General features: G+C 34.1%; 6 protein-coding genes across 6 annotated transcripts; all 6 read right to left on the bottom strand.

Moving 5' to 3' along the window:
• Positions 1-2,980: 2,980 nt before the first annotated feature.
• Positions 2,981-5,676, bottom strand: LOC116851305. Its single transcript, XM_032830603.1, has 8 exons — positions 5,533-5,676; positions 5,234-5,353; positions 5,003-5,120; positions 4,287-4,548; positions 3,617-3,745; positions 3,441-3,531; positions 3,207-3,340; positions 2,981-3,147 (listed from the first exon to the last, which is right to left on the bottom strand). Exons 1-8 carry the CDS (start codon positions 5,674-5,676, stop codon positions 3,006-3,008), a joined length of 1,140 nt encoding a protein of 379 aa, XP_032686494.1. The 3' UTR covers positions 2,981-3,005.
• A 1,614-nt stretch (positions 5,677-7,290) lies between these two features.
• LOC116851304 (odorant receptor 30a-like) lies at positions 7,291-8,697 on the bottom strand. Its single transcript, XM_032830602.1, has 6 exons — positions 8,461-8,697; positions 8,148-8,273; positions 7,946-8,036; positions 7,661-7,797; positions 7,461-7,593; positions 7,291-7,359 (listed from the first exon to the last, which is right to left on the bottom strand). The coding sequence occupies exons 1-6, from the start codon at positions 8,688-8,690 to the stop codon at positions 7,291-7,293; spliced, it is 786 nt and encodes a 261-aa protein (XP_032686493.1). The 5' UTR covers positions 8,691-8,697.
• Positions 8,698-10,116: 1,419 nt separating this feature from the next.
• On the bottom strand, positions 10,117-13,533 carry LOC116851302 (odorant receptor 85f-like). Its single transcript, XM_032830601.1, has 8 exons — positions 13,474-13,533; positions 12,966-13,095; positions 12,481-12,742; positions 12,221-12,346; positions 11,385-11,475; positions 10,596-10,732; positions 10,402-10,534; positions 10,117-10,288 (listed from the first exon to the last, which is right to left on the bottom strand). Exons 1-8 carry the CDS (start codon positions 13,531-13,533, stop codon positions 10,220-10,222), a joined length of 1,008 nt encoding a protein of 335 aa, XP_032686492.1. The 3' UTR covers positions 10,117-10,219.
• A 1,476-nt stretch (positions 13,534-15,009) lies between these two features.
• Positions 15,010-16,166, bottom strand: LOC116851301 (odorant receptor Or2-like). Its single transcript, XM_032830600.1, has 5 exons — positions 15,982-16,166; positions 15,580-15,670; positions 15,380-15,516; positions 15,171-15,303; positions 15,010-15,060 (listed from the first exon to the last, which is right to left on the bottom strand). The coding sequence occupies exons 1-5, from the start codon at positions 16,164-16,166 to the stop codon at positions 15,010-15,012; spliced, it is 597 nt and encodes a 198-aa protein (XP_032686491.1).
• A 607-nt stretch (positions 16,167-16,773) lies between these two features.
• Positions 16,774-18,755, bottom strand: LOC116851335. The gene is made up of 3 exons (XM_032830641.1): positions 18,498-18,755; positions 17,444-17,566; positions 16,774-17,381 (listed from the first exon to the last, which is right to left on the bottom strand). The coding sequence occupies exons 1-3, from the start codon at positions 18,678-18,680 to the stop codon at positions 17,223-17,225; spliced, it is 465 nt and encodes a 154-aa protein (XP_032686532.1). The 5' UTR covers positions 18,681-18,755; the 3' UTR covers positions 16,774-17,222.
• Positions 18,756-20,081: 1,326 nt separating this feature from the next.
• LOC116851331 (odorant receptor 23a-like) lies at positions 20,082-25,094 on the bottom strand. Its single transcript, XM_032830635.1, has 9 exons — positions 24,951-25,094; positions 23,886-24,008; positions 23,703-23,823; positions 23,383-23,644; positions 22,433-22,606; positions 20,701-20,791; positions 20,501-20,637; positions 20,295-20,427; positions 20,082-20,178 (listed from the first exon to the last, which is right to left on the bottom strand). The coding sequence occupies exons 1-9, from the start codon at positions 25,092-25,094 to the stop codon at positions 20,128-20,130; spliced, it is 1,236 nt and encodes a 411-aa protein (XP_032686526.1). The 3' UTR covers positions 20,082-20,127.
• Between the last annotated feature and the right edge of the window lie 72 nt (positions 25,095-25,166).

The raw sequence follows: 25,166 nt of genomic DNA, 5'->3' as shown, positions 1-25,166 counted from the left end.
CATATTACCAGAACGGAATCGTTGGAACCACCGCTTTGCTGTTGCATTCGATACTGTATTGGGTCCATAAACAGCACAAATTTTTTTGGCCGCCTGCTCCGCCTTTTCACCTTGGTCGTAGTGGTACTGAAGAATGTATCGAATTTTCTCTTTTTTTACCTCCATTTTGGAACGCTGTAACACACAACTGGCTTGACCAAACACAAAACTGTTACAGAACTTTTTTTGAAGCGTAATGTCACCTTTAAATCGCCGTATAGTATGACCCGATGCGATGTATACATCGTGAGATATGGCTCACTAAAGACATCTAGCGGAAAACGCTCAGAACTTTTTACTTCACCTAATATTATCTCAAAGAGAGAGAGAGAGAGAGAGAGAGAGAGAGAGAGAGAGAGAGAGGAAGCTATATAATTTTTCCCTTTCTCGACTATTTGAAAAATAGAGTTCTGATCTGTGGTTGAAAAGAACATATATAATTTATTTAAATCGTTTAAATCAGCAAAGTTTGATTCGAATTCGTTTCGCTTTCGAACTGAGAAGATTCGCGTGATTTGAATCTAAATATATTTTTTGAGATTTAATTTAATCGCGTAAAATTATGATTCGCACACTTCTATTCTGTATATTCCCGTCTATTCACTCAGACATTAACAAGTAAATCTACCCAAAAGTTACACTCCGATTTCTTTCTAATTTGGCACAAATGTAGAAGTACAAAAAATATTTAGGTCATATTTTTTCATTTTGGTCCACTTTGAGTTTCACGAGCAATTTATAGCTTTTCAATATTCTCACTCCTATCATTAAGTGCAACAAAAATACATAAAAAATAAAATTGAATACAAGATATAGGCGTTTTTGGTTTGTTGATTATGAATATGAAGTTAAATGTGTAAAATTATTTGTATAAATAATAAGATGTTTAAACAAAACATGTACAAAGTTGAAAACAATTTACTTATATAAATAATTTCTGGTCTTGGCCGAGATTCGAACCATTTTTGACTAATTTAGCACAGATTTAAAATATTTCGATTGAAAAATCGGCTAAAGAAATTTAGAATGGTTCGTGATTAGCTATGCCGATTTTGTTAAAATTATTTAACTATACCTTATATTCAATTTTATTTCTTATGCATTTTTGTTGTACTTATTGATGATAGGATGTGTCGTGTAATGATTATCATAGGCACATACATAACTAGAATATCGATAGTGGTGAATAATAGTCTCAGAGTCTTTGCAGAGACATCGTTTGGTACGATCATAAGCCTAAGAACGATAGATGAAGTTTATTAATTCTAAAATATTGCGTGTCAAAGAGATCCACTGGAAAGCCGTGCTTTGACACTCGCGACTGCATTCGTAAGTAGCAGTCGTCAGGTAGATTGCGAAATCTTTAACGTCCAGTCTATAGCCGTTTGAATATTCCACTCGAATGTAATACAACGAAGTTGGGATAGCTACTTGATGTCCATGTCAAATAGAATTCGTGATCTCCCCTTTTTCTCCACCTGCCCTTTCTATGCCGCAATCCTCGCATGAGGACAGGATTCTTTTTCCGATTTAGTGAGTCATTGACACTATGATCTAATAGACGAATTACAAGCGAGTGCCTCGAGACTTGCGATATTCATGTGTCTTTTGTGGAGTAGCAGTTTGGATAATAGTGCGAATATGATATTTGTTTGACGTTAACACACAAGGATCGAGAGCAAATTTAAATTACGAATAAGCATCACACTTGATAATAATAGCTGAACACGACACATCTAAGAACAGCAATGCATTTATTCACAATTGTCTTTGACGGTAAGAGGTATAAAGTAAACGACAGGACTCCAGCAAACGGAATAATCACGCGTCGCCCGAGTGCACCGATACCATTAATGTCACGTAGGAAAGGGACGCTCGCATGATCTTAAACAAATAGTATAACGTTAAATGTACTCTTACATATACACTTGATTACTGAACGATTTATACGAATAAAGTTGTCCGAATAAAGTTAAAATGCTCCTGGTTGTCACAATTAGAAGACACTGCTATGATAGTTGATTATGTCAGGAGCCGAAGTGGCGATACACGATGTAAGTATTGATCCTTTATTATGCTCTTCTACGATAGATAAGAACATAATAAAGATATTTGCATTTTTCCTGAATCTTCCGTTACATTTGTTACGTCAGATATCTCTTATATTGTCACTTCGGTCCATAACTGATTATTGTGCAAAAACTTCAACAACATTCTCTCAATTGTGACTACTTGGAGCGCTGCAACTTCAATGAGAAAAATATGAATAAACCATTTAGTAATCAAATGTAGTCGAAAATGAAATTGTTGGAACACTTTTTTTCTAATGTAGGCAGTAACCCATCTAGTAGTTTTCACATCTGAGAATCACTACTCACAGATTGATGACAGGTCAAAAACATAATACATGATATAAAAGTAAGTTTTATCATTTATACTACGTACTGCTCGGCTTCTATCATAACCGATTACTGCACAAGTCTATGAATAGTGACTCCTAAATGTTACAACTAAATGCGTTACCAATTTCAACTAAAAAAAAGTGTTTAAACTGTTTCACTCTCAACTGTACATTGAGAGAAAACAATATCTAAAAAATATAAATATAATTAAGAAAAAAATATTTATTTGATAGATACTCTAGTGACATATTTATTTATACTAACATACATATTTTTGCGTTGAAAAAGTGTTCTTTTTTTAAATGTACATCTTTCTAAAGTCATTGCTTTTCATAAAAGTGGTTGTTTATTTTATTTTAACAAAAGAATTTAAATAAGAAATAAGTATGTTATTAGTATTGTATTTTTTTCATGAAAATAGTAGTTTATTTTATTTTAATAAAAGAATTTAGATAAGAAGTATGTTATTAGTACTGGATAAATATATTTTATTTTTTAGATATTTTTTCTCCTAGAATAGTGTAGGATATTTTGAGGATATCCTCTATACACTCATACTAAGTATCACCGTACCGTACTGTAACCTTCCAAACTGATTACATATAATTTAGCAGTAGTTATTCGATATGGCTTTTGACATCTAAGTATTAGCAACAGCAACATTCTCCTCATCGCCATCGACGAGCGATACCACAGCCCATTGTATCTGAAAGTGCATCACGGTTATGATACTTACGTCAAATGTCGTTAATTAGCAAAACTTACGCCGCTTCGGGAATCCGAGAGCTGTGATCTATTATCCTCTGTCCTATCCAACTGTTGAAGAAAATCCGAGAGATTTGGATTATCAGAAGCGGGCCGTTTCTCATTATTTCCATCATTTCCGTGTGGGTTACGATCTGCGATTTCAAATGAGACTCGAGTCGACGTACGAGAGAGTTGTCTTTTTCATCGCGACGCGTAAACAAGGGGACAAGTTATTAAGCATCGTTTATATACCATAACACACGACGAACACTGAAACAGCATGCCCAAGCCGATCTCGGCGCAGAGACATATCGAGAACGTCGACTCGACTAACTGTACTAGCCTGTCAGCAGGAGAAGAAATGGTTAATCACCTACATCATCAAATACACTATTTAATATGCTTCATCCCCAGCCGCTCGCACCAACCTTTCTATCCTGATTTGCAGTTGTATGCATTGAGTCAAATGGCCAACGTCCTTATCCGAAGTATATACGAGATTATGATTAATGGTGCATTTCGATCTGTTGCATATGACCAGATTCTCCAAACGATGGCTGTGAACATGTATACAGCCATATACACATGAGAGAATAATACGTACGTTCTGTCACAAAGATATACACACAATTTTATCCTGTTACCAAAGCGAAGAATCCATACAAGGATATTACTAAATTTACAAGAATATTACTAAACTTATCACCTAAATCTCAGTAGTTGCTTCAAATCTGGCCAGTACTTAGCTAATCATTTTGAATATCATTGCTAAGAATTAACTGTTATAGATTATGGATAGGATGCATTTGCTTTTTCATTGCAAAGTAAAAATTCATTGGTTGAAATTAAAAACGCACATCAGCACAAATAAGGAAATTTTTTTTTTAATCGTAATTTTTTGTTTCTGGCAGCGGATATTTCTCGCTGCATAGCATCCAAGTTCAAGCAATTAATAAATTGAACTTAACAACGACATCATCAGCTGTCCCTTTTATAACACAAACACCTCAGCTGCCACGGCTACATCTTAGCTTCTTCTGCTAATTCTGTTCTCGTGTGTAGACAAAACTCTTCAACGAAAAAGTAGCATGTCTATACCTTAATATCGCGAGCATACCGCAGGTGTGTTGCAGCAACGCGAAGTAGACAGTGTCGGTCGCGATCGCAATCATCACGCACGAAGCATACCCCAAGTACGTTATCATCAGGAGGTAATAGTAATACTTCTCTTGATCCACGAAGAACTCGCTCGGATGAGGAAGTCTCTTCGGCCTCGTCACGTTCGATGCTAGTATGATGTCGAATATCGGCACGGTAATCGGCGCCGTGATGTAACTGGCAGCAAATGTGCTGACAAAGACTGGAAAAGAAATTGTTCCATAGATCGCAGAAGAAGAGATTAACACGTTGACTGCCAACTACGAGATAAATCGTAGTTGACTTTCTTGGCTAGGGTGTCGACTACAATTTATCTCGTAGTTCTTTGACTTGCCATTTTCGTGCAGCTACGATTGAATTCGTGGTATATAAGTGTAACTAAGAAATGGCTTCTGAGAAGAGAACAAAAAATCAAGGCTGACTTACATGAATAGAAAATTTATTCATACATGAACAGAAAATATAATCTTAAAAATGTATTCAAAGTGAAAATCTACAAACAAACATTCTATATGCTTTTTGGTGATTACTATAATTAGAGTTTTGAATAATATAATATGATTAAATGAAATTGGCTTCTGAATCCTGAAAATTGCCGTAGCAGTCAACGTATTAATCATTAAATATAACGCTTCATTGATCTAATTTCATTGTACTTGAGTAGGCCAGTGTAAACACCCGGCTAGGTTCCATGTATTCTAACAAAATCCGAATATCTTCGTGCCCCGCTAAGTGACACCAATCATTATGCACATGTTGAATAAGCAGCTGGAACTGGAGACACGATGATTGTTTTCACGAACAAAATTCAAACCGCGATTGCGATTACACAGGAGAATGAATGCATCGATATACTGTTGTATCCGTGTTCGCGATCACGCACATACTTCCTTGAATTTGCAGTGGAGACCGAGTACTTTCGTGAGACATATACATGAACCGATGAGGGACGGCAGCACGTCATACAAATCGTCCAAACATCTCGCGTATTTGAAGATATACGCAATCTGTTGGTGAATCAATCGGCGCGATCAATATGGAGTGTATGTTGTCTGTGGAACATATCGCGCAGTAATGCGTGAATTTAACGCGAAAAATGAACGCCGAGGAACTCATGTTTTAAGAACACTGTTTTCAGTTCTCTGCTACGATTTCTCTATTACGCGTGCAGCAACGTGCGAGATACCTGTGGCAAGAATATAATCAATGCACCCAATATCGCCCAATACAGAAGAATGCTTCCGCTGCGCGGCGGTTGAAACGGCCACAAGCCACAAAATGTCAGCAATAATCTGTTAACTTTAAAATATTGAGTGTCAAAGGTGTCCATCGGTTCGTTGTCTCGGTTCAAGTGGAATTCTTAAAGAACTGTCGAAGTAGAGCTCCCTACCAAGCCATGCTATCGCGCATTTATTATTCCCTTAGAGCGTCGATGTGTCTCCAATATAGCGTAGACTGATTTAAATAGAATCGATAATGCGAGTGGGTGCCTCCCTCAAGCGAAAACGTAATACGTGGAAAAAGCGCTGCAGTTTTAATTTCGTATATAGTCGACACTTTCTTTCTGCGGCATAAGGCAGGAAAGCAGCAGTGTCCGGTTCTCTGTGCGTGAACGCTCAGTTTGTCAAACAGAATAAGAAGCGTTCACGCCGTACGATATGTCGCGTATGACATATAATCCAATCATATAATACTAATTACAAACATGTGGAGCCTCTAAAACGGTTAATTGTGGAAAATGATTGATAGCATTAATTTTACTTGTGACAGTACTTGAGTAGCAGTCTTTCGCAATGACTATGTGTATGTGTATGGGATGTCTTAAAAACAATGGGCTAAATGTTAACACTATGTTTTAGAATTTACTATACGTTAATCTTATCATAAATTATTAATATCAAATAAAAATTAACTGGTCCTCTCACCACAATACAGCATGCATTCCGAAAGTATCGCGGCTTAAGGAAATCCATAGTCTTCCTACAATGTCTTTGTAAGAATTTTCAAACAGTCACTACAATGTTTATTTAGTCGTTTAGCTCATTTTGTCTGTAGCGTCGTTAGTATTCCGTTGCAAATGACTGTGCGGCGTTACGCGATAACAAAAGTATATAATGCAATGCACGCTTTAGTAGAGAGAAAGAATAGTGTGTAAGGTAAAGGTACACTTCCCATGCGCCTAATCCTGAACATTCTCATTGTTTTGGCCTTTAAATACGAATATTTAAACTTTTAACATAAAATATATGTACATACTCAATACTTGTATATATATTTTTATGTTCAAAGTTTAAGTATCTATATTTTTAAAACTAAATATATTTAAAATTTAATCTGTATTTAAAAGACCAAATAATTAGAATGTCCAGGATTAGATACATATTGATATTTTTACCTGAATAGAATAAGATAATAGAATAGAATGGATAAATAGAATTTTTGTATAACGTTATCGCGCATCGGCGTAACGCTTTTATCGTATACTGTATTATTATTTCAAACTCGCTGCTTAGATTAAGCAAACGTAGCTGGATATTACATTACAATAATTCTTAGTTTTTGACTGTATTTTCTATCCTTCGCGAGCGTAAGCACGTATATATTGGAAGTTCCGCAATATCATGACTCAAGATTTGAAAACGCGAATAAAATCCACTACTACTGATTAATATCTCAAATCTTAACGTCTCTTGCATTCTCAAGGAACATATACTCATCTAAGAGACAAACAAATAGTTACAACATAAGATATTTGTTATAATAATAATACAATTGTATAATGTAGCTAATACTAAAAATATAATATATTTGCTCTAACTTAATATTATTTAATATATGGATGTTGATTATATTTATTGCATTCGATAAATACTTCTATCCTAATGCTTGAATTCTCAAAAGACATATGACTGACTAGAGAATGATTGAGAAATCTAATTGAAAGTTATGTATTTTCCATAGACGCACGCAATGAAATCATTACAGTGCAATATGATACTGATGCCTTCATTACCTGAAAAAAATTCGATGTATGCGTCATAGAACGTTTTACCTTTGTCAGAATAAACAAATTGCTGTATTATCGTAACAGCTCCAATCCTCCTACATAATTACCGAACTAAAGCTTTCCAAATTGATTACATAAATTCCCGCTAGTATCATTCGGGAAGGCCTCTGACTTCTCGCAATTAGCAGCATTAGCATCTTTTGTACTTCTACAGGCATCAGGTACCACATTGCAATGTAACTGAAAAACAGTTCAATGTTTCACGATTCCCAGTTTATGATTTTCGAATTCGATAATTTTATCTTACGCGGCTATCGAAATGTCAAAACTATGATCAGTCACTTTTTGTCCGCTCCAACTGATCATAAAGAATCGGAAAGTCTGCAATATCGCAATTCCAATGAGTCGTATAATTTCAAACAACCGTCCAGCTCGAATTACAATCTACAATGAATGTTGTGGTCTTTAAAATATGATTTATGATTTTATTTAACAAATGAATAGTACACTTTCACAAAGATCAAGAGAGAGAAAAAGAGGGCTTGTAAAAAGTAAAATTTAATATTATATTATATGTGTTGATTGCACTTACCATTATACATGCACAAGTATAAATTGTAGTTCCTAATATAATGTCGATCAAAAGAACTGCTGAAAATGTTGATTTCATTATCTCTACATATCTGAAATTATACAAGTATTACGTAAGTTTTGAAAAAAACGTATTAGAGATGTTGGGTAAGATGTTAATTATAAGTCTACAACTGTGTGTTATAAATTATTATCACATCAACCCTCTTATTCTCTTATCCAGTTGAATACAACATCGCACACGACGACCAATTCCATCACTTGCGCACGATTCATTATTGTCGACCCATCCAGATTTATAATGTGTCTTTAAATTCTCCAAGCGACGACTAAAAGATAAATATAGGTAAAAAAAAAAAATATATATATATATATATATATATATATATATATTTATATATATTTATATATATTATCGCATTTGTATTCGAATCACTATATTAATAACATAGTAGGTTATTAATTTGACAATAAATAGAATAAAATCAAGTAGTATAAAATCACTAGTTCTCTCACCATAGTGTAGCGTGCATCCCACAAATATGCTCCAGCAGCAAAAAGTAAGTGGTATCGGCGATTGTTCCAATTAAAAGACACAAGGCAAAACCAACGTACTCACTTAGCAGAAGTACGTAATAGTACTTTTCTTGATTCACTAAGTATTCCGCCGGGTAAAGCAATTTTCTGGGTCTCGTTTCATTCAGAGGCGATTTGATGTTAAGTACATATGTGGTAAAAGGTGTCATTGCATAAAAAGACGTAAACGCGAGCGTAGAATCTATATCGAGAAATCATGCTTGGAATAGAGCTCCGTATTACACGAGAAAACATTTAAACAACGAATATTCTAGACGAATATTGGACCAATGTATCTACCCGACAATTCGTACATGAATATGCGAGCATAAACTTCCGGCCGATCTCGGCATAGCGCGTTATAATCAGCGTTTCTTGGTTCTTCAGCAAATTATCCCAGTCTTCCTGCGTTAACCGCAGAAGCACTGCAAACTGAAACACTATCTTCAAATGCAAACTCGTGAATTTGGCGCAACAAGATCCTGCCTACCTTTTTCGAATTGTAAGCCAAACAAATGACTTTCATGAGATTTATGGAAGCGGCGCACGCCATTGGCATAATTTCGAACACCTCATCCAAATCGTTCGAGTGTTTAAGAAAATAAATAATCTATTAAGAAATAAGTTATATGTTTATATACCGTCGATTACATATATATTATTATTCGTGCACACTTCGATAAAATGTGTACTTGTGTGTGTATGATCGTTTATAGACTTAAAAAATGCGACTTTTATTTTTATTACGGTATACTTAACGGTTTCCGTATTTTCTCATTAACTATTGTTGATGGATTATTATTATCTAGTGAGTTATACACCTGTGGCAATAACGTTGCCATACTTCCTAACACACTAAACGATAGACTCAGACGCTTCATGTTCGACGTTTGGTATGGCCAGAGCCCTAAGAAAGACAGGAGGAGCTTATTGAGTCGAAAATATCGCGAGTCAAAGAAATTCATGGTTTTTCCACGGTGTCTTTGTGAGATCTCTCAAATAGTCGCTGCAATGTTTCTTCAGCCCTTCAGTTCTTTCAGTCTATAGCGTCGTTAGTATTCTGTTGCAAACTTCAAATGACTGTGCAGCGTAAAGCGATAACAAAAGCAGATAATGCTATTATAGAAAGACCTTGGTAGCAAGAAGAAATAGTATGTATGGAAAATAGAATTTATGATCACGTTGCCGCTCGCTCGCATAACGCTTTGAACGTACGTCGCATTATTATTTCAGACTCACTGCTTAGACTCAACAAGCGGATATTATGTCGTAGTGTCTCGCAACAGTTCGTTATCAAACGCCTCTTAGTTTTTTACTGTATTCTCTTATAGCTTCGCGGATGTGAGCACGTGTATATGGAGAGTCCCACAGTATCGAGATCCAGGACTAGAATATACGAGTACAAGATGCATCACTATTGATTAATACCTCAAATGATTGATATCTCTCACCTTCTCAAGGAATAGGAACTCCTCTAAGAGACAAACGAGTAGTTACAACACAAGGTAATTATTACAACAGTACAATTATATAATGTAACTAATATTACAAATATAATTTGTTTGCTAATTTAATATTATTTACTATATGGAGATATTGATTTACATTTATTACAAGCATTGGGCGAATACTTTTACACTAATATCTCAGTTCTCGAAAGACATGAAAAAAACTAACTAGAGATAAATCTAATGGAAAGTTATATATTCTCCATGGTTGGGCGTAGCGAAATCATTACCGTGCAATATGATACTGATGTTCTCATTACCTTAAAATAAAATTATTATATTCAACAAAAAAGTTTTATCTTTGCTAGAATATACACATACATGATTTTCTATATATTGTCACATCGCTACGCCAATCTTTCTGTGTAATTACCGAAGTAAAACTTTCTAGATTGATTATGTAAATTCCCGCTAGTATCATTCGGGAAGGCCTCTGACTTCTTACAATTAATAGCATTAGCATCTTTTGTATTTCTACAGGCATTCGATACCACACGCAATCATAACTGAAAGATAGTGTTTTCGTAATTTTCAGTGCAAATGTTTTTGCATTTTAATTTATCTTACACGGCTGTTGGAATTTCAGAACTGTGATCAATCACTCTCTGTCCAGTCCAACTGATTAAAAAGAATCGAGAAGTATACAGTATTGCAACTGCAACAAGTCGAAAAATTTCAAATAACCGTCTCGCTCGAATCACAATCTACAACAAATGTCATGATCTTTAAAATATTTATAACATAGTTTAACAAATAATTGGTATATTTTCACAAAAATAAGAGGAGAAAAAAGTGAGAACGCAATAAATAAAATCTCATGTTGATGTTATGCTACATGTTGGGAGCTTATTGGTTATATATAGGGTGTCCGATAACTGATCGAGCAACCGCCGTGTATGGGTAGAACGGATCAAAATAATCATAAAAGTTATATACCATTTTGAAATTTTCTCAATATTTATTCCGTAATGAATTAAAATGTATAAACGAATGAGCTCACGAGAAGCGGTAGAACAGGCTCTGTGTGTAAAAGAAATGGCTTACTTCTTAGCAACGATAAGTAAACAGCTGATTTCGAGATGGAGTAACATATACGTATCGTTTGTTACTCCGCCTCGAAATCAGCTGTTTACTCATCGTTGAGTATCTAAGAGGTAAGCCATTTCTTTTACATACAGAGCTTGTCCTACCGCTTCTCGTGAGCTTATTTGTTTATACATTTTAATTAATTTCGGAATAAATATTGAGAAAATTTCAAAATGGTATATAACTTTTATGATATTATTTTGATCTGTTCTACCTGTATACGGCGGTTGCTCAATCAGTTACCAGATACCCTGTATACATTGTACTTACCATTATGCACGTACAAATATAAAATACTGCTCCTACTGCAATGTCGATTAAAAGATTTGTCGCAAAAGTAGATTCCATTTCCTTTATGTATCTAAATTCACAAAGATTATTGTTCATATGTATTCTTATGTTAAATAAATTTTAAATACGTAGACACACACATACATGCATATATACAGGGTGTCCCGTATCACCTTCACAATCTCTTGTGAGGACGCAAAGCGGATTGAAATGAACACAAAAGTCCAATACCGTTTTGCGATATTCGCAATAAATCTCAAGATATTAATTAAAAAAGATTGGCGAATGATCACGCGCGATGTGATATATGAGCTTCAATTGCACCATCTGCGGTTATATACTTGTACATTAAGTCCAACTGAACAAAAAAGTCCTCTACATTTGCAAATAGCAACATAGGTTTTTAGATATTAATTAAAGAAAATTTGTGCATTATGGTACATAATCATGTAATAATTTTCTTTGATTAATATCTAAAAATCTATGTTATCATTTGCAAAATGGTAGAGGACTTTTTTGTTCAGTTTGACTTAATGTACAAGTATACAACGGCAGACGATACAATTGAAGCTCATATACCACATCGCGCGTGATCATTCGCCAATTTTTTTTAATTAATATCTTGAGATTTATTGCGAATATCGCAAAACGGTATTGGACTTTTGTGTTCATTTCAATCCGCTTTACGTCCTCACAAGAGATTGTGAAAATGATATATATATATATATATATATATATATATATATATATATATATATAATGAAAATTATGCATAGATGTTAATTATAAGACTCTAACTGGATTATCACACCAACACTTTTATTCTCTTGTCCAGTTGAATACAACGTCGCACACGATAGCTGATCCCATTGCTTCCGTCCGATTGATTACTGTCAACCCATTCCAACTTGTAAAGTTCATTTAAAATCTCCAAGCGATGACTGCAAGATAAACAAAAGATTTTAATATATGTGAGTGATATATATTGAATTTGTTGTAAACACTAGACGTTAATCTCATAGTCGATAATAATAATTTGATCAATGGTCAGATTAAAGTTTACTGGTCCTCTCACCATAATACAGCATGCATTCCACAGGTATACTCCAGCAGCAAAAAGTAAGTGATATCGGTGGTTACTCCAATTAAAACGCATAAAATATAACCGACGTACTCGCTTAGCAGAAGTACGTAATAGTACTTTTCTTGATTCACTAAGTATTCCGCCGGGTAAAACAATTTTCTAGGTTTTGTTTGATTCAGAGGTGACTTGATGTCAAGTACATGTGTGGCAATAGGTGTCAATGCATAACAAGACGTAATTACAAGCGTGCAATCTATATGGAGAAAACATGTTCGGAGTAAGGCTCCATAAAAAGGCTCAGAAAAGAATGTTTCTGATTCAATCAATAGAAGAACTTCAAACTCTCAAATTTTGAAACATCGCTAACGTTATCATTTTCACGCCTTATTTAGATTTTTATCTGCCAATGAAAATAAATTTGTGTGACAACTTTCTAAGTAAATATTAAAATAGTGCTTCTATCCCACAATCCGTACATAAATATGCGAGTGTAAACTTCCGACTGATCTCGATGTAGTATGTTATAATCTGCGTTTCTTGATTTTTCAACAGATTATTCCAGTCCTCCTGTGTTAACTGCAGAAGCACTGCAAACTGAAATACTATCTTCAAATACAAACTCGCGAATTTGGCGCAACAAGATCCTGTCTACCTTTTTCGAATTGCAAACCAAACAAATGACTTTCATAAGATTTAAGAAAGCAACACACATCATTGGCATAACTTCAAATACCTCATTTAATTCGTTCCAGTGTTTGAAAAAATAAATAACCTATTAAAACATAGTATATTTATGTAGCGTGTCGATTATATGTATTATTTTCGCACACTCGGATAAAACGTGAACTCATGTATGTACAATTGCTTGTAGACTTAAAAATGCGTCTATTATTTTTATTGTGCTATATTTAACGATTTTTCCTTCCGTAATTTTTCTTTATCTAATGATGATAGATTATTACTATTATCTAGTAAACTATACACCTGTGATAATAACGTTGTCGTAGTTCCTAACACACTAAACGATAGAGTCAGACACTTCATGTTCGGCGTTTGGTACGGCCAGAGCCCTAAGAAAGACAGCAAGAGCTTATTGAATCGAAAATATCGCGAGTCAAAGAAATCCATGGCCTTTCCACAATGGCTTTGTGAGAATTTTCAAATGGTCGCTACAATGTTTTCTTTAACCCTTTAGCTCTTTCAGTCTATAGCGTCGTTAGTATTCTGTTGCATACTTCAAATGGCTGTGCAGCGTAAAGCGATAACAAAAGCAGATAATACTGTTGTAGAAAGACCCTAGTAGAAAGAAGAAATAGTATGTACAGATAAATAGAATTTATGATCACGTTGCCGCGCGGCCGCATAACGCTTTGAACATACATCGCATTATTATTTCAGACTCACTGCTTATACTCAACAAGCGCGGCTGAACGTCGTAGCGTTTCGCAACAGTTCGTTATTAAACGCTTTTTCGTTTTTAACTGTATTCTCTTATAGCTTCGCGAATATGAACGCGTATGGAAGATCTCACGATATCGCAATCCAGAGCTAGAGTATACGAGCAAGACGCATCACTACTGATTAATATCTGGAATGTTAATGTGTCTAATAATTCTCAAGGAATAAAAACTTATCTAAAAGACGGATAAGTAATTCAAGATAATTGTTCATCAAATAATTATAATTATACTACAAAATTGTACAATACAGCTAATACTACAAATATTATTTATTTGCTATCTTAATAATTTTTTATATATGAAAATATTGATTTATGTTTATTATAAGCATTTGATGAATAATTTTACGCTCACGTTACTCAAGTATAATTTATTTTACTCTTTTTTTTTTACATTACTCATGTATTATTAATCAGTTCGCGTGCGCGAACGCAATCGCCTATTTTATCCTTATGTTATATTATAATCATATTCAACTAAGTTAAAATAATTTATTTACTATTGTGCACAATCACATTGACGCAAGCATTGAAAATCTACAAACTAAAATGAATGAATATTGTCACATGTGTATTGCCCAACGTCTGTGTCTGACGGTGAATTGTACCGCCCCTGCCTACTTTCTGTATCTGGCCTGTGAGTGGCTAACTATTTCTCTTTATATCACAGCAACTAAGACTCGGATAACATTTTGCAAGAGAAAAAATAGTCTTAGAATTCGCTAAAAAATACGAGAACATTAATCGAATGCGATTAAAAAGAATATAGATTTAAATAAATATGTTAATGGCACCCATCAAAGAAATATTTATTGATTTTAATATAATTTTTCTCTCAGTGTATATATATATATATATATATATATATATATATATATATATATATATATATATATCGTAATAATATACACGTATTACAAAGCATTAATGCTAAATTAATGAATTTCATTAATGAATCTATTTTTTTTTTTTTTTATAATTTTATCTTGAAACATTAGTTACTAAATATAACTATAAAGTAAATACGTTTATTGCAGTGAGTAAATACGTTTATTTGAGATTCATCGGAAAGAAGTTAACATCATGAAATAAGACATTGATGTCTGCAGCACCTATACAAAGACAAAACATGTGTATGTAAAAATTTATAATATAATATTCATAAATCATCGGTCTTGGATCATTGATATTAGAGTATAAATATTCTTATGAACATTTGTACCGTGCAAAAGGTTTCCAGCGACAATACGAACATATTCCCAACCTTTAACTGGCATGGTACATTACTTCTCCTTAGAATCAGCACGAAGTCTTTCTGAAATTTGCTAGACAAATTGTACCAAGCGCTCGAGTATCTGCAAACTTATCATTTTCAATACGTCTTATACACGCAGCATAATCCGTACGCGTCAACCGCGGCCAATCACTCACACTGCTTCGTGAACGTTCAGACTTTGATCCAATATAAATTGTGCCATTAAGTTGAGAAAGAACAGGTGCATCATCACACCAAATGCATACGCGACGGACATCATCATCTCGCTCCAAAGAAACAGCTTGCTCACTAACTAAAGAAAGAGGGAAGAAAATCAAGTGTCTAACAGAAAGGTCCATTTTTAATTTAAACTCACTTGGAGCAATGAGACACTTAAGTTGATTAAGCTCAGAGCTACCTCAACAAAAATACTCCACGCGTAAATGTAGTGTATTACTTGAGCAAATCTACTTAACGAGGATTTTAAATCAATCACACATATATGATACGATCATTATAAGTGTATTTTATGCGGAATGTATTTTATAATTTTAACGTTGGGTAAATCCAAAAATTCGGTTTAATTAACGAGTTGTTATTAAATTAATTTGATTTAATTACTTTTAATGGAAACGAATTATTCGTCAACCAAATAATCGTCATCGTTGCTTACATGTGGTGCCTTCTGATTAAAAATCAAACCGAATTTCTAGACTGACCTGATAAATAGATATTTCTGTGGAACATGCTTTATAATTCTGTCAATACCAATACCAACTTTATCGCTTTATTGTGACTACGAACACATTCTCTTATTGCAGAAGCTTGCTCTTCCAATTTCAATCGCAGCTCTTTGTATTGGTAAACATTGTACTTGATGTTATGATTATCATCCTTGAGCAATTGCGTAGCATGCAGTCCGACTAAGTCGATTATATGTTCTAATTTATTTCTACAAATCATACTATACATATATATTCCTTGCAAGTGAATATATAAGGTGTTCCTTGCAAATGATTATATAAGGTGTCCCAGACTCTCTTCCGTAATTTTTGTGGAAATGTAGAATGTATTGAGATAAACATAAAAGTTTCATACCGTTTTGCAATATTCGCATTAAATCTCGAGAAGAGATTAATTAAAGAAGATTAGTGAATGATCACGCGTGATATGGTAAATCAGCTGTAGTGGCGCCCTCTGCCGTAGTATATTTATATTAGGTCAAACCGAACAAAAAAGTCCTGTAGCATTTTGCAAATGACTATATAGATTTGTAGATATTAATTAAAGAAAATTTGTGCATTTTATCACGCACAATTATGTAACAATCATGTAACAATTTTCTTCAGTTAATAACTAAAAATCTGCATGGTTATTTGTAAAATGATAGAGGGCTTTTTTATTCAATTTGATTTAAAGTCAAGCACACAACAGCACTACAATTAATCTACAATTAATATGCGTATGATCATTAATTTTCAATTTTCTTTAATTAATATCTTAACTATTATTGCGAATATCGCAAGACAATATAGGATTTTCATGTTCACCTCAATCCGTTCTACGTTCCCACAAAAATTGCGGATGAGAATCTAAAACATCCTGTATACTTCTTCTCAAATGAGAGAAATAGAAATATATATATCTCAAAAACTTAAACAGACGCATACAGTACCCGAAAGTTTAATTTTCTCCAGCTTTTTCATAAGCTGCAGATCGAAAAGCTGGAATACTGACCTAGTTATCTCGAACAAATAACAAGCGTGAATAGTCAATGTAATGAATATTACGCCCGAACCAACAGTATTAAATATAACCGCCATCCCAGCCACACTGGTGTGCAACCACAACCAGAAAAAGTAGGTTTGCATGTCAATTCCGTAATCAAGTTCAAAGCCTAAGATCCTCACGCGCGTTTCGTTGCGAGGTAAAACAATATCTAGTATTGGCGAGATCGTCGGCATTAGGATAAAGCATATAAGTCCATTATACATTATAGCTGAAAGGATAGAAGTAACGTCACACACGCTCGCCACAGCTCACGATATTTTCCTTACTTGCATATGCGATGCAAAACATTCTCGTTTTTGACGCGTAATCCGTTAAAATCTTATTTTCTTCTTTTCTCAAAGGTATATCTGCCCATCCTGCTTCAATTTCACGCAATAACGTTCTCATCTGACGTTTTAAGGAAATATGTAGCCTTATAGTGAACTTATAAATGATAATACAATTAATACCTCGGAATTAAACCAGATTATCGCCATGTTCTTAACTGCGCAAAATATGAGGGTAAGCATAGGTGGTATACACATGGACATCGCGTCTAAGTCCTTTCCCCACACTTGATATAGTCGCGTCAGCTGAATCAAAATTGTGAACAATGGAGGTAAATACTTTATAGTATCTTTTTTTATTCTATCTTAAGAGCTAAAGTTTCGAACCTCCCATTATATAATATTTTATTTTATATTTATTGTAATAACATATTCTGATATCGCATAGAATTGCACTCAAAGAGGCTCTTTCTCGCATATTGGAGGCAATAATCTCTTTTAGAAAAGTAATTAACCAATCATTTAATTTCACGTTAAAACAATCGTTAATAATTCATATTCTGCTTGGGTCGCATAAAAAATACTACATCTGAACGGAAGCATTAACATTGCTTTATGTATACGTAATAATTGCACGTAAGAAACTGAAGATAAAATCTATAAAAATCAATATCAGCTAAACTGCAAAAATTAATAGCAGATTACCAATTCTCATAAACTCTATGCGATGTTACTAGTCTATTTCGGCGGCTTATAACTCAAAGAAATAGCATGACTTTTCATTTTAGAATTTTAATTCTCAGTTAAATTTCTGTATATTTCCTATTATAATATTATACGTTAATTATTTTTCTCTTTTTCCTTTTCCTTCCTTTTCTGTTTATTTTTAAAGACTTGTATAACAGGAAATTATTCTACACTAATTTCAAATTACGCTACATTCAAAATTTTTTATCGTTTTGTCATACAGAAATATTACAATCTCACAGGTGTAAAAGAATTAGAGGAGATTTTCTTAAATCGTATTGCGGTCTCCCAAATCATACTTCATCAATTCTTTTTATTATTGAATATGATTAATATCTAACGATAAAAATTAAGAAACACAAACAAAAAATTTTCAGATTATATCTTGTTTTGTGCGTACTACGATCATAAAAAGATCAAGTACGATTGATGAAGTATGATTTAAGAGACTGGTATGATTTCGGTAGCTCCCTCTTATACTCTATTTTACCTGAGGTGGAAGATACGAGATAAATACAAGTATGTTTAACGATAGGATAATGTTTCTCTTAAACTGCGATTGATACGGCCATAGACCCACTATCGAGGAAAACAATTTTGTTGCACGATAGCGCGTGTCGAAGAACGTATTCATGTTGCCTCGTGGACGAAACGAAAATTTCTGATTTAGCATGAAGAAAAATACATCAGTGAGAGGGTTGTTAGAATGCTAAACTTTTTGATAATACGCATGTGTCCGCCCAATATACTTAGACTATGATCGGTAAAATTGCGATATGAATTTTTTATTCGCTACAACCCATAGTAAGGGTAACGATGAGAAAATATCAAGGTGGAAAAAATACTGAATAAAGTATGCACTAGTAAGATAGACGCAGCAAAATGTGTACCCAGCACAATATAAAGTGCATTAAATATGTATAACGAAATCTTCCCTACACTCGTGTTCTTTACACACGCAATGTCAAAGGTAATTATATTTTATGCAGTTCGGCTTGCACTGAACAACAAGGTACAATAAGATATAACAAGGTACAACAAGGTATAATAACATAAAGAATAACACTGATACTTGCCACTTTCGCAGTGTGGGAAAACGCTAGATTTGACTGCCGAGTTGGAATCGTTTTCTTTGCCAATTTCTTCCAATGTTTGGTGAACATTCTATCAATATTCTATTCATCTTATCAAGAAGAGGAAAATATTTAGTACTTGATAGTAATACTTAATATTAACATTAAATTCTTCCTAACGAAGTAAAGTGAAATGTTTATGAAACATTGAAAATAAGTTCGCAGCGTTAACCTGGAGTGCTATATGATACTTTATATAGAAAACTTATATTAACATATCTTAATTTACGTAGCTCAGCGTAGACGTAAATATCGAGCAGAATAATTTATTACTAAATATATTTCTTTATCTCAAGCAAGTAGGACATTGAAGTCTGCATTATCTAAAGAAAAAATACCATATTAAAAAATTCCATTAATATATAAATAATATCAATAATTAAATAAATAAATATAATATATAATAAATAAATAAGATAAATATAATAAACAATTAAATATAACATTTCGACGTATAGTTTTAATGAGAAGTTTTCTTCCGAAGTAAATTATACCGCGCAAATTTACAAACTAAGATGTATGAATATTGTCACATGTGTATTGTCCAACGTCTGTGTCTGACGGTGAATTGTGCCGCCTCTGCCTACTTTCTGTACCTGTGAGTGGCTACCTATTTCTCTTTATACCTCAACAACTAAGCCTCGGATAATATTTTGCAAGAGGAAAAATAGTCTTAGAATTCGCTCAAAAATACGAGAATATTAACCGAATGCGATTAAAGAGAACATAGATTTAAGTAAATATATTAATGGCACCCATCAAAGAAATATTTATTGATTTTAATATAATTTGTCTCTCAGTGTGTATATATGTATATATATATATATATATATATATATATATATATATATTGTAATAATAATGTGTATATATATATTACAAAGCATTAATACTAAATTTATATTTCACTAATGAATTTATTTTTTTTTCTTAATTGTATCCTCAAGCAATGATTACTAGCACTAAGTAAATACGTTAATTTGAGATTCATCGGAAAGACGCTAACATCGTGAAGTAGGACATTGATGTCTGCAGAATCTATACAAAATCAAATACAAAACGTGTGTGTGTGAAAATTTATAATATAATATTCATAAATCATCGGTTTTGGATTATCGATATTAAAGCATAAATATTCTTATGAACATTCGTACCGTGCAAAAGGTTTCCAGCGACAATACGAACATATTTCCGACCATTAACTGGCACGGCACACTACTTCTCCTTAGAATCAGCACGAAGTCTTTCTGAAATTTGCTAGACAAATTGTACCAAGCGCTCGAGTATCTGCAAACTTATCATTTTCAGTACGTCTACACGCAGCATAATCCGTACGCGACAACCGCGGCCAATCACTCACACTGCTTCGTGAACATTCAGGCTTTGGTCCAATATAAATTGTGCCATTAAGCTGAGAAAGAGCAAGTGCATCAGCTCACCAAGTATATACGCGACGGACATCATCATCTCGCTCCAAAGAAACAGCTTGCTCACTAACTGAAGAAAGAGGAAAGAAAATCAATTGTCTAACAGAAAGGTCCATTTTTAATTTAAACTCACTTGGAGCAATGAGACAGTTAAGTTGATTAAGCACACAGCTACCTCAACAAAAATACTCCACGCGTAAATGTAGTGTACTACTTGAACATATCTACTTAACGAGGATTTTAAATCAATCACACATATATGATGCAATCATTATACTACGTGGAATGAAAAGTCCCGGGCTTCACACAGAGATGTCGCGGCTAGTATCAAATCGTGTATGTAATCGTTGAGAGCCATCCGTCAGAGGGCCTCATTCCAAATTTCATGACATTTCATTCATTATTCGAATGACAACCGATTGCGTCAAACAAGTTTTGGTTGTTTGCAAACGATGGAAAAAGATGAGTTTCGCGTTTTGATAAAACATTGTTTTCTGATGGGAAAAAACACCGTTCAGGCCAAGGAGTGGCTGGATAAATGTTATCCCACATCCGCACCATCGATTACAACCGTGAAACGCTGGTTTACGGACTTCAAACGTGGCCGTACCAGCACCAAGGACGCTGAACGCATTGGACGTCCCTCCGAGGCCACCACACCGGAAAACATAAAAAAAATCCATTTGATCGTTTTGCAAGATCGGAAAGCGAAGTTGCAAGAGATAGCACAGACCGTAGGCATATCCATTAAACGCGTAAACAACATTTTGCACGAACATTTGGGTATGAAGAAGCTAACCGCGCGATGGGTGCCGCGCTTCCTCACTCCGGACCAGAAGCAGAAACGTGTTGACGATTCCGAGCGCGGTTTGGCCTTGTTCCGGCGTAATCGACAGGACTTTTTGCGTCGATTCGTGACTGTGGATGAAACATGGATCCACTATTACTCGCCGGAGTCCAATCGGCAGTCTGCAGAGTGATTGGAAGCGGATAGCAGTCGTCCGAAGCGTCCGAAGACCCAACAGTCAGCCAGGAAGGTTATGGCCAGCATTTTTTGGGATGCTCATGGAATAATCTACATTAATTATTTGGAGACGGGAAGAACCATCACGGGCGACTACTACGTTACTTTATTGGACCGTTTGAGCTACGAAATCAAGAAAAAACGGCCGCACATGTCAAGGAAGAAAGTGCTGTTCCACCACGACAATGCACCGGCACATTCATCGGTGAAAGCGACGGTCAAATTCGATGAATTGCGCTACGAATTGGTCCACCACCCTCCGTATTCTCCAGATCTGGCCCCCAGAGATTATTATTTGTTTCCAAACTTGAAGAGATTCCCCCAGGGTAAGAAATTCACGTCGAATGCTGAGATCATCGCCGAAACGGAGGCCTATTTTGCAGACCTCGACAAATCGTTTTTTTCAAAGTGCATCGAAATGTTGGAGGACCGCTGGGTTAAGTGTATTGCTCTAGATGGAGACTATACCGAAGAATAAAAACGTTTTTACTGTAAAAAATTGATTTTTTCCTTGTCAGGCCTGGGACTTTTCATTCCATGTAGTAAGTGTACTAGTATTTTATAAGTAAGTGTAATAGTATTTTATACGGAATGTATTTTATAATTTTAACGTTGGTATGTTATACCAATCCAAAAATTCGGTTTAATTAACGAGTTATTATTAAGTTAATTTGATTTAATTACTTTTCATGGAAACGAATTATTCGTCAACCAAATAATCGTCATCGTTGCTTACATGTGGTGCCTTCTGATTAAAAATCAAACCGAATTTCTAGACTGACCTGATAAATAGATATTTCTGTGGAACATGCTTTATAATTCTGTCAATACCAATACCAACTTTATCGCTTTATTGTGACTACGAACACATTCTCTTACTGCAGAAGCTTGCCCTTCCAAATTCAATCGCACCTCTTTGTATTGGTAAACATTGTACTTGATGTTATGATTATCATCCTCGAGCAATTGCATAGCATGCAGTCTGATCATGTCGGTTATATGTTCTAATTTATTTCTACAAATCATATTATACTCCTTATATATATTCCTTGCAAGTGAATATATAAGATGTTCCTTGCAAATGATTATATAAGGTGTCCCAGACTCTCTTCCGTAATTTTTGTGGAAATGTAGAACGCATTGAGATAAACATAAAAGTCTCATACCGTTTTGCAATATTCGCATTAAATCTCGAGAAGAGATTAATTAAAGAAGATTAGTGAATGATCACGCGTGATATGGTAAATCAGCTGTAGTGGCGCCCTCTGCCGTAGTATATTTATATATTAGGTCAAACCAAACAAAAAAGTTCTATAGCATTTTGCAAATGATTACATAGATTTGTAGATATTAATTAAAGAAGATTTGTGTATTTTATCACGCACAATAACAATTTTCTTTAATTAATAACTAAAAATCTGTGTGGTTATTTGCAAAATAATAGAGGGCATTTTTATTCAATTTAATCTAAAGTCAAGCACACAATAACACTACAATTAATCTACAATTAATATGCGCATGATCATTCACTTTCAATTTTCTTTAATTAATATCTTAACTATTATTGCGAATATCCCAAGACGGTATAGGACTTTCATGTCCATCTCAATCCGTCCTACGTTTCCACAAAAATTGTGGAGGAAAATCTATAACACCCTGTATACTTCTTCTCAAATGAGAGAAATAGAAATACATATATTTCAAAAACTTAAACAGACTCATGCAGTACTCGAAAATTCAGGTTTCTCCAGCTTTTTCATAAACTACGGATTGAAAAGCTGAAATACTGACCTAGTTATCTCGAACAAACAACAAGAGTGAATAGTCAACGTAATGAATATTACGCCCGAACCAACAATATTAAATATAACCGCCACCCCAGCCACACTGGTGTGCAACCACAACCAGACCCAGTAAGTTTGCATGTCAATTCCGTAATCAAGGTCAAAGCCTAAAACCCTCACGCGCGTTTCGTTGCGAGGTAAAACAATATCTAGTATTGGCGAGATCGTCGGCATTAGGATGAACCATATAAGTCCATTATACATTACAGCTGAAAGGATAGAAGTAACGTCACACACGCTCGCCACAGTTCACGATATTTTCCTTACCTGCATATGCGATGCAAAATATTCTCGTTTTTGACGCGTAATCCGTTAAAATCTGATTTTCTTCTTTCTTCAAAGCTATATCTGCCCATCCTGCTTCAATTTCACGCAATAACGTTCTCATCTGGCGTTTTAAGGAAATATGTAGCCTTATAGTGAACTTATAAATGATAATGCAATTATTACCTCGGAATCAAACCAGATTATCGCCATGTTCTTAACTGCGCAAAATACGATAATGAGCGTAGGTGGTATACACATGGACACCGCATCTAAGTCCTTTCCCCACACTTGATATAGTCGCGTCAGCTGAATCAAAATTGCGAACAATAGAGATAAGTACTTTATAGTATCTTTTTTAATTCTATCTCAAAAGCTAAAGTTTCGAAATGCCCATTATGTAATATTTTATTTTATATTTATTGTAATAACATATTCTGATATCGCATAGAATTGCACTCAAAGAGGCTCTTTCTCGAATATTGGAGGCAATAATCTTTTTTAGAAAAGTAATTAACCAATCATTTGATTTCACGTTTAAACAATCGTTAATAATTCGTATTCTGCTTGGGTCGCATAAAAAATACTACATCTGAACGGAAGCATTAACATTGCTTCATGTATACGTAATAATTGCACGTAAGAAACTGAAAACAAAATCTGTAAAAATCAATATCAGCTAAACTGCAAAAATTAATAGTAGATTATCAATTCTCGTAAACTCTATGCGATGTTACTAGTCTATTTTGGCCGCTTATAACTCAAAGAAATAGCGTGACTTTTTGTTTTATAATTTGAATTCTTAATTAAATTTCTGTATATTTCCTATTATAATATTATACGATAATTATTTTTCTCCTTTTCCTTTTCCTTACTTTTATTTTTAAAGACTTATATATCAGGAAATTATTCTACACTATTCTACGCTAATTTCAAATTATGCTACATTCAAATTTTTTTTACCATTTTGTCACAATAAAAATATTACAATCTCACAGATATGAAAAAATTAGAGGATATTTTCTTAAATCGTACCGCGGTCTCCCAAATTGTACTTCATCAATTCTTTTTATTATTGAATATGATTAATATCTAACGATAAAAATTAAGAAATATGAACAAAAAATTTTCAGATTATATCTTGTTTTGTGCGTACTACGATCATAAAAAAGATTAAGTATAATTGATGAAGTACGTAAGATTTAAGAGACTGGTATGATTTCGGTAGCTCCCTCTTATACTCTATTTTACCTGAGGTGGAAGATACGAGATTAACACAAGTATACTGAACGATAGGATAATTTTTCTTTTAAACTGCGATTGATACGGCCATAGACCCACTATCGAGGAAAACAATTTTGTTGCACGATAGCGCGTGTCGAAGAACATATTCATGTTGCCTCGTGAACGAAACGAAAATTTCTGATTTAGCGTGAAGAAAAATATATCAGTGAGAGAGTTGTTAGA

This window comes from Odontomachus brunneus, unplaced genomic scaffold (genome assembly GCF_010583005.1).
Source record: "Odontomachus brunneus isolate Ranch 3 - 2012 unplaced genomic scaffold, Obru_v1 Obru_scaffold_171, whole genome shotgun sequence".
NCBI lineage: Eukaryota > Metazoa > Arthropoda > Insecta > Hymenoptera > Formicidae > Odontomachus > Odontomachus brunneus.
The sequence above is the reverse complement of the archived record's forward strand: the minus strand, read 5'-3'. Positions and strand labels throughout refer to the sequence as shown.

Excerpts from the sequence above, each read along its gene's own strand:
- LOC116851305 (XM_032830603.1), bottom strand. The coding sequence starts at position 5,676 with ATGGACACCTTTGACACTCAATATTTTAAAGTTAACAGATTATTGCTG. Across the intron at positions 4,549-5,002 it reads GTTTACACTGGCCTACTCAA|TCTTTGTCAGCACATTTGCT; the intron begins GTACAATGAAAT and ends TTTCTTTTCCAG. Across the intron at positions 3,746-4,286 it reads GGTATGCTCGCGATATTAAG|CCATCGTTTGGAGAATCTGG; the intron begins GTATAGACATGC and ends ACATGTTCACAG.
- LOC116851304 (XM_032830602.1), bottom strand. The coding sequence starts at position 8,690 with ATGACACCTTTTACCACATATGTACTTAACATCAAATCGCCTCTGAAT. Across the intron at positions 8,274-8,460 it reads GGGATGCACGCTACACTATG|TCGTCGCTTGGAGAATTTAA; the intron begins GTGAGAGAACTA and ends TTTATCTTTTAG. Across the intron at positions 8,037-8,147 it reads CTGGATAAGAGAATAAGAGG|ATATGTAGAGATAATGAAAT; the intron begins GTTGATGTGATA and ends GTATAATTTCAG.
- LOC116851302 (XM_032830601.1), bottom strand. The coding sequence starts at position 13,533 with ATGAAGTGTCTGACTCTATCGTTTAGTGTGTTAGGAACTACGACAACG. Across the intron at positions 11,476-12,220 it reads CTGGACAAGAGAATAAAAGT|ATACATAAAGGAAATGGAAT; the intron begins GTTGGTGTGATA and ends TTGTGAATTTAG. Across the intron at positions 10,733-11,384 it reads ATATTTGTACGTGCATAATG|ATTGTGATTCGAGCGAGACG; the intron begins GTAAGTACAATG and ends CATTTGTTGTAG.
- LOC116851301 (XM_032830600.1), bottom strand. The coding sequence starts at position 16,166 with ATGATTTGTAGAAATAAATTAGAACATATAATCGACTTAGTCGGACTG. Across the intron at positions 15,304-15,379 it reads CTGAACGTTCACGAAGCAGT|ATACTCGAGCGCTTGGTACA; the intron begins GTGAGTGATTGG and ends ATAAGTTTGCAG. Across the intron at positions 15,061-15,170 it reads CGCTGGAAACCTTTTGCACG|GTGCTGCAGACATCAATGTC; the intron begins GTACAAATGTTC and ends GTCTTTGTATAG.
- LOC116851335 (XM_032830641.1), bottom strand. The coding sequence starts at position 18,680 with ATGCTAAATCAGAAATTTTCGTTTCGTCCACGAGGCAACATGAATACG. Across the intron at positions 17,567-18,497 it reads TCTCGTATCTTCCACCTCAG|CTGACGCGACTATATCAAGT; the intron begins GTAAAATAGAGT and ends ATTTTGATTCAG. Across the intron at positions 17,382-17,443 it reads TAATCTGGTTTAATTCCGAG|ATGAGAACGTTATTGCGTGA; the intron begins GTATTAATTGTA and ends TTAAAACGTCAG.
- LOC116851331 (XM_032830635.1), bottom strand. The coding sequence starts at position 25,094 with ATGAATATGTTCTTCGACACGCGCTATCGTGCAACAAAATTGTTTTCC. Across the intron at positions 24,009-24,950 it reads TCTCGTATCTTCCACCTCAG|CTGACGCGACTATATCAAGT; the intron begins GTAAAATAGAGT and ends ATTTTGATTCAG. Across the intron at positions 22,607-23,382 it reads TGTTTGTTCGAGATAACTAG|AAATAAATTAGAACATATAA; the intron begins GTCAGTATTTCA and ends TATGATTTGTAG.